Source organism: Triticum aestivum, chromosome 2A, assembly GCF_018294505.1.
Source record: "Triticum aestivum cultivar Chinese Spring chromosome 2A, IWGSC CS RefSeq v2.1, whole genome shotgun sequence".
Lineage (NCBI taxonomy): Eukaryota > Viridiplantae > Streptophyta > Magnoliopsida > Poales > Poaceae > Triticum > Triticum aestivum.
The window spans coordinates 65,519,299-65,530,162 of NC_057797.1; the positions used below are offsets into that span (position 1 = coordinate 65,519,299).

The 10,864-nt window shown below is 47.7% G+C and overlaps 1 protein-coding gene across 1 annotated transcript; it reads right to left on the reverse strand.

Moving 5' to 3' along the window:
• Positions 1-8,377: 8,377 nt before the first annotated feature.
• On the reverse strand, positions 8,378-10,361 carry LOC123184741 (peroxidase 70). The gene is made up of 3 exons (XM_044596811.1): positions 10,099-10,361; positions 9,208-9,399; positions 8,378-9,115 (listed from the first exon to the last, which is right to left on the reverse strand). Exons 1-3 carry the CDS (start codon positions 10,312-10,314, stop codon positions 8,558-8,560), a joined length of 966 nt encoding a protein of 321 aa, XP_044452746.1. The 5' UTR covers positions 10,315-10,361; the 3' UTR covers positions 8,378-8,557.
• Positions 10,362-10,864: the final 503 nt, after the last annotated feature.

The window sequence follows — 10,864 nt, forward strand, 5'->3', positions numbered from 1 at the left end:
CAAGACCGCCCGATGCGCCGACATCCCGATAGGAGCTGCACATATCTCGTTATCAGGGCAACACCGGATGAGCAATCCGTACAACTAAAACCAGCCCTCAAGTTTCCCCGAGGTGGTGCTGCAAGGGGCTCTAGTTCGGACCAACACTTAGAGAAGCACTGGCCCGGGGGGGTTAAAATAAAGATGACCCTTGAGTCTGCAGAACCCAAGGGAAGGTGATAGGTTGTTAGGCAAATGTAAAACCAAGGTTGGGCCTTGCAGGAGGAGTTTTATTCAAAGCGAATTATCAAGGGGTTCCCATAACATAACACCCAACTGTGTAAGGGACGCAAAATCAAGGAATATAACACCGGTATGGCGGAAACTAGGGCGGCAAGAGTGGAACAAAACACCAGGCATAAGGCCGAGCCTTCCACCCTTTACCAAGTATATAGATGCATTAAAGTAAATACGATATAATAATGATATCCCAACAATATCCATGTTCCAACATGGAATAAACTCCAACTTCACCTACAACTAGCAACGCTGTAAGAAGGGCTGAGCAAAAGCGGTAACATAGCCAAACAACGGTTTGCTAGGAAAGGTGGGTTAGAGGCTTAACATGGCAATATGGGAGGCATGATATAGCAAGTGGTAGGTATCGCGGCATAGCAAAAGAGCGAATAAATAGCAAGCAAAGATAGAAGTGATTTCGAGGGTATGGTCATCTTGCGTGAGATCCCGCAAGGAAGAAGAACGAGTCCATGAAGAAGACAAATGGACGTAGTCGAACGAATCCTCACAACTCCGGACCGAAACCGAAGCTAACGAGAGAAGCAAACCGGAAAGAAGCAAGCAACATAGTAAACAACCATCACATCAACATGGCATGATGCACAACCAAGTATGATGCATGTCCGGTTTAATGAAGCATGGCATGGCAAAGTGCAACAAACAACACTACAAATTAAGTGGAGCTCAATATGCAACGAGTTGCATATTGACGAAACACCACATCAGTTATTTAGTTATCTCTCGTTTATGTACCCAACAATTTTAAATGTTGTTAAACATGGCAAGAGGTGAAACATGAGTAAAATACACAGTTAGGCATTTTAAATGAGGCCGGAAACATCAAACAACAATTTCGGTAAATCCTCATGTGCATTTAGCAATTTAATGCAAACAACAATTTTAACCATTTTAAATGTTGTTATCATGATGCGAATGACATTTGCAAGTTTTATGCAATTTGGAAAAGTTGACAAGAGCATGATATGAAGCATTTGTCATCGTGGCAGAAACGAAAGGGGTGCCATGACAAGGACAGCGGAAATGGTGCCACGGCAACATTCCGGTTCCGGTAGCTCATGGAGATACTGGTGCAAAAGGAAAAGTGACGGGAGCGTGACTTGCGATAGAAGGTGGGGTCCTCCCGGTTACCAGGTGTCCCAAGTGTCGACAGCATGGAAGCGAGAGACACTACGGACACGGTGCAGACAACGGGTGCATCTCATACAACACATGCAATCGTTCTCGGACGGTCGTCTCGGGGTTATACCTTCGAAGCATGCGTTTCGAAGCGGATCGGTTCGTAGAGGAAGTAGTCGTTCACGGGTCGTCGAGGGAAGTAGTGGTTCATGTCCGTAGATGTTCGGGGTCACGACACGAAACTTGACGTCCACGGGGTCTTCAGCGATGGTCGTGCTACATGTTTCGTAGACGTTCGGGCGGCGGTAGTGGGACACGTTTTGGAGGGGAAGTAGAGGTTCACGTTTCATAGTCGTTCGGGGTCGCCAATAGTTGTACACAGTCGTTGTTGGACTTGACGGATCCGATGCCTTCGGACGTAGTGGTACATGTTCGTTTTCGGAGAGGTACTTGGCGTTCTTCGATAATAGGTACTTGACGTTTTTGCTACCCAGGTCTTGCGACGATAGTTGTACACATGACGTTGGGGTACTTGTCGGTCCAGTCTTGACGGAGTAGATGTACATGTTGTCGGGGCTTGTCGCATCACCGGGTGTAGTCGTACACGTACGGAGCAGAACTTGGCGTGTCCATGTACTTGGCCGTCTCCGATTGCACGGAGATGTAACAGAACGACGACGGGAAGTGTAGTGTGACCCCGGGTCTACCGAGGTTTGGGAAGAGCCAAACGAAGCAGCACCATGTCTAGGTTTTGGCAGTCAACGAAGAAGGCCGGTCAGCCTCGGTCTTGTGGGTAGCAAGGGAAGGAGCAGGGGCTCACTGGGCCTTGGCGCAGGTTGCATCCCACGTCGAAGCAGAGAGGAGACGAACGACGTTGCGGGGTCGAAGCAGAGGACGTGGTCGCGGGGGGACTCGTCCATGGCGCCCTGACCTTCGGTGCACAATGGGGCGGCGAGGAGGGGTCTCTCCGGCGAGCTGTGGGCGGCCAATGCTCGAGGAGAGGCCGAGGAGAGGCCGCGGGTGGCTGGATTCGGCCGGAGACGACGCCCTATGCGCGGGGACGAGAACGAGAGGGAGTTAGAGGTGGTGCGGGGCAGGGCAGGATGGCGCTTGGCGGCAGCGAACTTGGAGGCGGGGCGGCGTCGGGCGCGCAGGGCTCCTGGCATGTGGAGAAGCTTCGCTCCGGTGGCGTGGGAGCCTTGGCCTGGACGGCGTTAGGAGGCGCGAGAGGATCGGGGGGAGAGAAGTGGATCGGGAGAGGGGTTGGCGCTGCCCTCTTCCTGCGTGACGGCGCTCGGGGGGAGAAGACGAATGAGGGGAGAGTGGGGATCGAGCGTAAGGAAACGAGGGGGAAGCGGCCTAAGGAGGGAGATGGGGATCAAGGGAGAGGAGAGGTTGGTCTTCAAACGGTCAACAAAAGCAAGGGGGGACGCGACAGCTACGAGCGGATGCAAGTTTTAAAAACAATGACGGCAACGAGTACCGATGCAATGCAAATGATGACATGATGAATGCAAACAAACATATAAATAACACATCTGACACGCAAGACATGGAAGGCATCTGAAGCATCGGTCTCGGGGCGTCACAATCGGTCTGCCGAGTCTATATGGTGGAGACTCTCCCTCACTGATTCCTCTCTGACATTTGCGACTGTCGGTGATGGTCGTTACTCCTCCTTCCCCTAGTGCATAACAAATGTCTAGCACAAGGAGAAGAAACGAGAAATGACCCCCACGACAACAGTCGGGATTCTTCGTCCTCTCATATATGGTGGAGCCTCGACAGACTTAAAGTCAACCCGAAATATCGTTTAATTATCTTTCTAAAGAAGGACATATCGAGCGCCTGAAATTTACCGGAACGGAAATATACATGTTTTTATCTACATCATATGAGCATTCAAACTTTGATGGCCATTGCATTTCAATTGTTGAAAATATGAGCAAAAAAATTTCAAAATATCTTATAGGACTCATATTGACATGGAGATTTGGCTGGTCTCACCTCGAGGTCGGAGGGGGGTCGGTGATGAGGACGACGACGGGGATGATGGAGGGGCTCCTAGATTTCTGCAAAAACAAAAACCCTATAAGCTATCAACTAATCAAATGCATACACCTTGCATAGTGCTCTCCAATTTTAGCACTGAAAGTAGGAGTAGTTTTCCAATTTGAGCATTCAATAAGCAAAACCAAATTGTAAAATAAATTAGTATTCAAATTAGCATGCATTCAATAAGAAAAACTACATTATCTCTTGCATCCGTACATCGTCGAATATTACCACTAATACACCTTGAATAGTATCATACATATAGCATCGCTAATACAGCTAGAACCGTAGTGCCCGACGGGTATCACCGCGGGCGATGGACACCCAAAGAGAAGGAACCATCATAGGATCATAGCTGCAGTGAGATCCCTGAAGAACCTGCCAGGTATTGTCGAACCTGCCCTCCAATGCAACCATGTAGTGATAGACATGCTCGTCCTCCTCGCTGACACGGTGACGTACCACCTCTGCGGTGTCCGAAAGCTTCGGCACCGTCACTGGCACACGCGACCGCCACCAAACCCTGTTCGGGTCAACGACGGGCTGACTCCTCACCAAGCTACACCCCCCGGAAGATATCACCTCCCAATACTAGCCCGGCGGAGCCTAGTCCCGGACATGGCCCATCTGATCAAGCAGGCCTCCTCCGCTGAGTCGATGACGAGGATGCGGGATAGGCATCATCGACGTCGATGCGGGAATAATTGATTTAACTAAAAAAATAAACTAGTTCTATTAATTTTCTTACTAGAAATAAACTACTTATATAGTAAAATAAAGTAGTTTTATTAAATCAACTAGTTCAACTAAACACTTACTATAAATAAAATAAAGTACTACTTACTAAAAATAAACTAGTTTAACTAGTTCTATTATTTTTCTAACTAATTCTATTAAACACTTACTAAAAAACATCTAATTCAACTAATCTAAAATGCACACTAACCTAACATCTAATGCACTAACCTAAATCACAAATTACTAGTATATATACATGGAAAAATACATATATATATGAAAAAAAATGAAAAAAGAGAGTCGGGGCGGCGGCTCACAGCGGGGCCGGCCAACGAGGGCGACGGCGGGGGCGGCTAGGGCGTCGGCGGGGGCGGCTAGGGCGTCGGCGGGGGCGGCGAGGGCGTCTGTGGGGGTGGGTGACGACGACACGGGCGACGGTGGCGGCGTGCGGGGGCGCACGGGCGACGGCGGCGGAGTGGGCGGCGGACGACGGCGGACGGCGTCGGCGTGGGCTCCGGAGCGGGGGCGACGAGGTGGCATCCGGCATCCTGGCGCTGTCGAGGAGGCGCGCGCGTCGTCGGGGGCAAACTGCAAGATAAAAACCAAAATTTTCACAAGTGTTCCTTATATACATGAAGCTTTAGTCCCGGTTCTTGGCACGAACCGGAACGAATGTACCCCTTTGGTCCTGGTTCGTAACATCAACAGGGACCAAAGGCCTCTTTTCAGCAGCCCAAAAGGCGGGAAACAGAGATCTTTGGTCCCGGTTGGTGGCACTAACCGGGACTAAAAGGGCGCATTGGTCCCGGTTGATACCACCAACCGGGACCAAAGAGGGGCATTGGTCCCGGTTCATGGCACCAACCGGGACCAATGGCCTTGCACAGCGGCGTGGTGGGAGTTTAGTCCCACCTTGCTAGTTGAGAGAGTGATGCACCTGTTTATAAGACGCGGTGTGCCTGAGCCTTCGAGCTCCTCTCCAAAGCAAGCTTACGGGCCTAACCACTCTGTATCTGCCTGTGGGCCTGCTGGGCCTTCTGCGGGCCTGAATCCTGGCCGAACAGGCCGGTTGGGTTTCTAGTCGTATTCAGGTCGTGATGGCCCAATAGGCGGCATTTTTTATTTTTTCCCACTATTTTTGTTTTCTTTTTTCCATTATTTATTTTCTTTTGTTTTTTCTTTATTTTTTAATTCTTTTTGCTTTTAGGTCAGAAAAATTATAAACTTTCTGTTAGTGCCATTAGTTTTCAAATTTGAATGGTTTAAATTTGAATTCTTTGAAATTTGTGTGAATCACTAGTTTGTGATTAACTTTACTATAAAAATAGTTTTTGGACTGATTCTTTTTCTTTCTGTTTAATATTACTGTGTTTTATTATTATATTCAAAAACAGTTTTGGTTATTTTAGTTTCTATCAAAAAATCTTTATGATAATTCTTTTTGCTATTAAAGTTTCTAACAAAAAAGATCTTTATGAAAATTCATTTTGCTTATAATGTTTTGAACAGAAAATACTTTGATAATTTTCGTTGCATAAATTTTATATAATTTTAGTTTCAATAATACTACAAATTATTCTTTTTAGTTGCATAAATTTTATCTAATTTAAGTTGCATAAATTTTATTTTTATTGATTTTCTTAGTTGATTCCTTTTCCTATTAGAGTTTTATTAAAGCTTTTTAGTTGATTCTTTTTGCTATTGTAGAATATTATAGTTTTTTTTAGTTTTATTTGGGTAAAAAATACCTTTGGTCCCGGTTCCAGACACCAACCGAGACTAAAGGTGGTGGGCCAGGAGCAAGGTCCATTGGTCTCGATTTGTGTCTGGAACCGGGACCAATAGTCTCAAACGAACCGGGACCAATGGCCCCCGAGGCCGAGCCCCCGCCCTGGCCTCATGAACCGGGACCTATGCCCCCATTGGTCCCGGTTCATGGGTGAACCGAGATTAATGGGCTTTCCCTGCCTGGACCAAAGCCCTGCTTTCTACTAGTGAATGTCAAAAAAATGTATAATATATCAAAATGTTCAGCACGAAAAGCCGGTTCCGATTTCGACCGCCGTAGGCCGTTTTGCAAACTTTTAGAATCCTAAAATTCTGAAAGGAAAAAAAGTTATGCTAAAATTTCAGTTTTTTTGAATTTTGGTCAAACTTTGGTCAAACTACTTATTCAATAAATATTAGTGTTAATAAATAATTTTTTTATAATAATAGTTTCAAACTCAAACGGTAACTTCATGCTCAAGATATACTCCTAAGGGTTAATAGGATTGACAACTTACTATTGTCGGGAAAACAACAAGTGCTGACTTGAAAACTAGGGGGAATAGAACTCGAAAGTTAAGTGTGCTCAGGCTGGAGTAGTGAGAGGGATGGGTGACCGGTGAGGAAGTTAGACGATTTGGAATGAGTGCTCCACACTTGACCAGTGATGAGGGGTGATTAGAGATTAAATTGTCAACTAATTCAAAAAATTGAAACAAAATTCAAAAAAAAAAAAATCTTTAGTCCCGGTTGGTGTTACCAACCGGGACTAAAGATCCCCCAGCCCTGGGCGCAGGCTCGTGCCACGTGGTGGGCCTTTGGTCCCGGGTCATGTTGAACCAGGACAAAAGGAAGACCTTTAGTCCCCATCATTTAGTGCCGGTTGCAGAACCGGAACTAGAGGTCCTTATGAACCAGGACTAAAGCCTGATTCTACACTAATGCAGGAGCCTAGTTGGTGGCTTCGAGACTGACAAGACACCGAAAGACCGCCACCATTCAATTCGAGAGGACGTATGATTTCTCCCAAAGCTACAAGGAGGGCACAAAGAAGTCACAATGAGTCCTTCAAGGACGATACGGCACCCATGGGCGTTACTTCCAGAAGCCTGGTCAAACGCTAGACAAGGTCTCCACCTCAGCTTGAAGTTTCTATATCCACGTCAGAGCATCACTGGGGCCGCTGAGATGACCCCTCACAATTACCATTTTTCATAGATCGCTAGCCATTATACACCTTCATATGTTCATTTTGAATCAGTATTTCATAAGATAAATACTCATAATTATTTGTATTTCAACCACATTGATCCATTGTACCTCGTATTTCACATAGGGGAGAGTTTTCAACACTGGAGAATAAAGTTTACGTGAAGAAAATATGTCAACCAGGCAAGCAGGGACACATGTCCACCCCTTTGCCGAGTGTCATAAACTTTGCCAATTGTATTTGTCGAAGCTAAATCTGGCAGATCTTGGGTAGAGGGTCCCAATCTGGTAGTCGTGATGGTAAGAAAGACACAAGGAGCACATGTGTTTACCCAGGTTCGGGCCCTCTCGAAGAGGTAAACCCTACATCCTGCTTTGCTCGTATTGATTATGGATGGGGTACAAAGTACATGTGATTCACCGCGAGATCGTATGTGAATGAATCTGTCCCCTACGGTCCTGGCACCTCGGTTTAACAGATACCAGGGGTGCCTAGGGTTACACATAAGTCGGTTGTACCTAGGGGCAAATACGCTGGAGACTACCCCAAAACCTTGGGGTGCATGCCAAGTCTTCGGATCATTCCTTCTTGGCTTTCTTGGAACAAACGAACGAGGCCCACCAGCTGACTGGCTTACGGGGTCTTCGGTCTGGCCCATAGATCGGACAACCGACATGCCGAGCATGCCCTAATCCAGGACTCTATCAATATTGGACACTCGGCAAAAACAATGACTTTGCCGTGTGTCCTGCCTTTTCTGAGGGTTTTATCTGGCACTCAGTTTTGGCTGGTGACTTTACCGAGTGCCCGACAAAAATTCTTTTGGAAAAGTTTCCGGCACTCGTCAAACTGGTTGATTCCGATAGTGAGTTGGTGGCAGTGGGAGGATGCTCTGAAGGCGGAGATAGGTAGTTGTGGGGCTAGGAATGGGCGGTGTGTAGTCAGTGCGGCTGACTCGACTTGCCAGAGCCGACGGGGTGACAAGAGATGTGGCCGGTGGCGGGAGCTGGCTTTAGGGAAGGAAACTTCCTCTTGCTAAAAATTGTATTTAGAATTTAGGAACGGGGAGGGAGCAAGACCTCCAACTTATTAGGATGGAGGGGGTGTTTTTTGGTTTGTCCCAAAAGTGTATGGAAAACTAAAGCTTGTAGAATTCGTCAGAAACAAACGTGTTTTTTAGAAACAAAAGTTATGTGCACTTGGGCATATAATAATTAAGCAAAGGGAAACACTTGAGAGTTGAGATACATCACATCACACCCCATCTACTCTCCCACACTTGATGATGATCCGAGAAATGGCAGAACACAAGCACAATAAGTCCACAGCCTTATTATGTCGCCTTTGATCGCCCCTTGATTCTAGATTGGTGGCTTAGTTCACCCTGGAGCAGCTTAGCCTGATCTGCCCCTGCGCTCCGGTGAGCGGGCTGATGTTCCCCATCCTCACCATGGCCGCCGCGAAGTCCCCGTTGAACTGCGCCGACGCCGACGAGTACGTCCGGACCAGGCCGGCGGTGCGTCCGTCGTTGATCAGCACCTGGTCGGAGTGCAGGAGCCCCTTCTGGGACATCAGGTTGCTGTAGTACGCGTTGTCGAACCCGTTGGGCGTCGTCGTGTCCAGCGGCGCCAGGCTGCTGTTGCCGGAGCTGGTCGTCCGGGGGCAGTTGGCCTTGAGAGATGTCGCGAAGGCCGCGTCGATGTTGGTCTCGTTGTAGAGCCTGCTCCTGAAAAACCGGCACTGCGATTGTCCGATGGTGTGGCCGCCAGAGAGGGCGACCATGTCGGTCACGCTGAGCCCCTTGGCGGCGAAGTTGGCGGTGAGGTTGGCAACGTCGAAGGACGGTGCAGGCAGGTCGCTGTTGGCCAGGGAAAGGCTCGCCGTTGTCGAGTCCCTCCTCCCCAGAGGAACGGTCCACGAAGGCCCTCCCAGCTGCAAGCGATTAGTAAAGAACCAAGTCAGTTAATTTACTGCCGCGTGCGTTCAGCAAATTGACTGCAAGTACACGGCCTGGTCGATCTTACGGCGACAACGGAGTCACGGGCGGCCACGGCGAGGATGTCGGCGCAGGAGACAGTCTGCTTGCACACGGCCTCGACCTGCGCCTTGATGTTGTCGATGACGTTCATGCCTCGAATGGAATTGTTGTTCGGGGCTGCCCCCTGCTCGCCCGTAAAGGTGGCCGTGTCGCTCAGCAGCACGGACGCGTCGCAGCCCTGATGCATCATGCGTCACGCACATAAGAAATTTCTTCCGTCAAGATAAATTCAGTAGTAGTACATTCTAATTCTGTTATAATTGATTTGAACTGAAGAATGTTGAAAAGTCATGTATCATCATTGCTATTCTCTGGAATATCTGGAAAAGAAGAAATGCAAAGGTTTTTAGGCAGGATTTGCAACATATCCACCTCATCGCCCGCTCAGCTGCAGACGACCTCATGCTTTGGTCCAACAGATGCTTCAACGGGCAGGCCGTGAACCTTCTGCGTGATTGGTGTACTATGTTGTTCCACTTATCTATGAGATTGTAACCCAACTATTCTTGTAATCTCATCCTCGCCCCCAACTCTCACCTTTGTAAATGTACTCTATCTTATAATGAAATGGTTCAGGCCGGCGTAAGCCCGCCGTAGCTCCGTCAAAAAAGAAAAGTCATGTAAAGAAAGAGTTGAAAAGTCAGATTAATTAGAATGGCCATGCATGCATGACTGGAGTCAACTTGTGACTACTCCACTTAGGTACTCCTACATATATATGCAGTGTTCCATTCCACTAGCTTTTTGATACTGTCATGAGTTTGACCACGGTGTGACTAGGAGACCAACTAAATTAAGTACAAGCAGTAATATATGCAATATAAAAGTACGAGAGTAGTAAGTAATTAAAGGGACACGATAGATGAGAGGGACTTGCTTGGACAAAGCAGTCGTGGAAATGCAGGCGGAGCAGCGACGCTCCCATGCGGGGCTCCCTCCTCACGGCGGCGGTCACGGCGCTCTTGATGGTTGCAAGCGCCCTGGGGCACGACTTGGCGTAGAACTGAGGCGAAAGCTGCGGGAACGCCGAGGTGGCCGCCGCTAGGCACAGGAGCAACAGCACCGACAGACTAGAGGCCATTGCCATTGCCATCACTATTCTTCTGTGTACAAGCAGGCACTAACCCTGTTCAGATGAAAACTCTGTGTAATGACCTGCATTACCATGACCACATACACCTGTTTATATAGCTGACACATTTCAAGCCATTCTCCATTTGGTGTAACATGACAACCGACACTGTTTAATTTTTAGTGGTTTGATGCTGCATCTTTTTTGGTTGGAGATCCATATAGTATGGTTGGCATGGTGTTCGTAGTGCAACGACAATGAACAATGGGAAATCTATTGGTTAGCTAGCAAGCTAGGGTTGTGACAGAGGCACCACAAGCTCACAATCATCTTAGCTCTCCAAATGGTTCGGAATATTAGTTGCAGATGGGAAATGGGCAGCATTATTTGCCTGAATCATAAGCTAGCATTACTGTGTCCGAGCGAAATAATTCTTCCACCCAACACATGTGGTTGTTAACAGGTAGCATGCCAGCCATGCAAAATTTGTCCGGGAGTTCAGATTCTGCGAGAAAGGTCAATATTTGATGTGGAGTGATTGGGATGTGCAAATGGAAACAAAAAAATACTA

Bases quoted from the DNA above. Each gene is read 5' to 3' on its own strand.
- LOC123184741 (XM_044596811.1), bottom strand. From the start codon at position 10,314: ATGGCAATGGCAATGGCCTCTAGTCTGTCGGTGCTGTTGCTCCTGTGC. The intron at 9,400-10,098 runs GCAAGTCCCTCT...ATGATGCATCAG, and splicing joins TCCACGACTGCTTTGTCCAA to GGCTGCGACGCGTCCGTGCT. The intron at 9,116-9,207 runs GTAAGATCGACC...AATCGCTTGCAG, and splicing joins CCCGTGACTCCGTTGTCGCC to CTGGGAGGGCCTTCGTGGAC.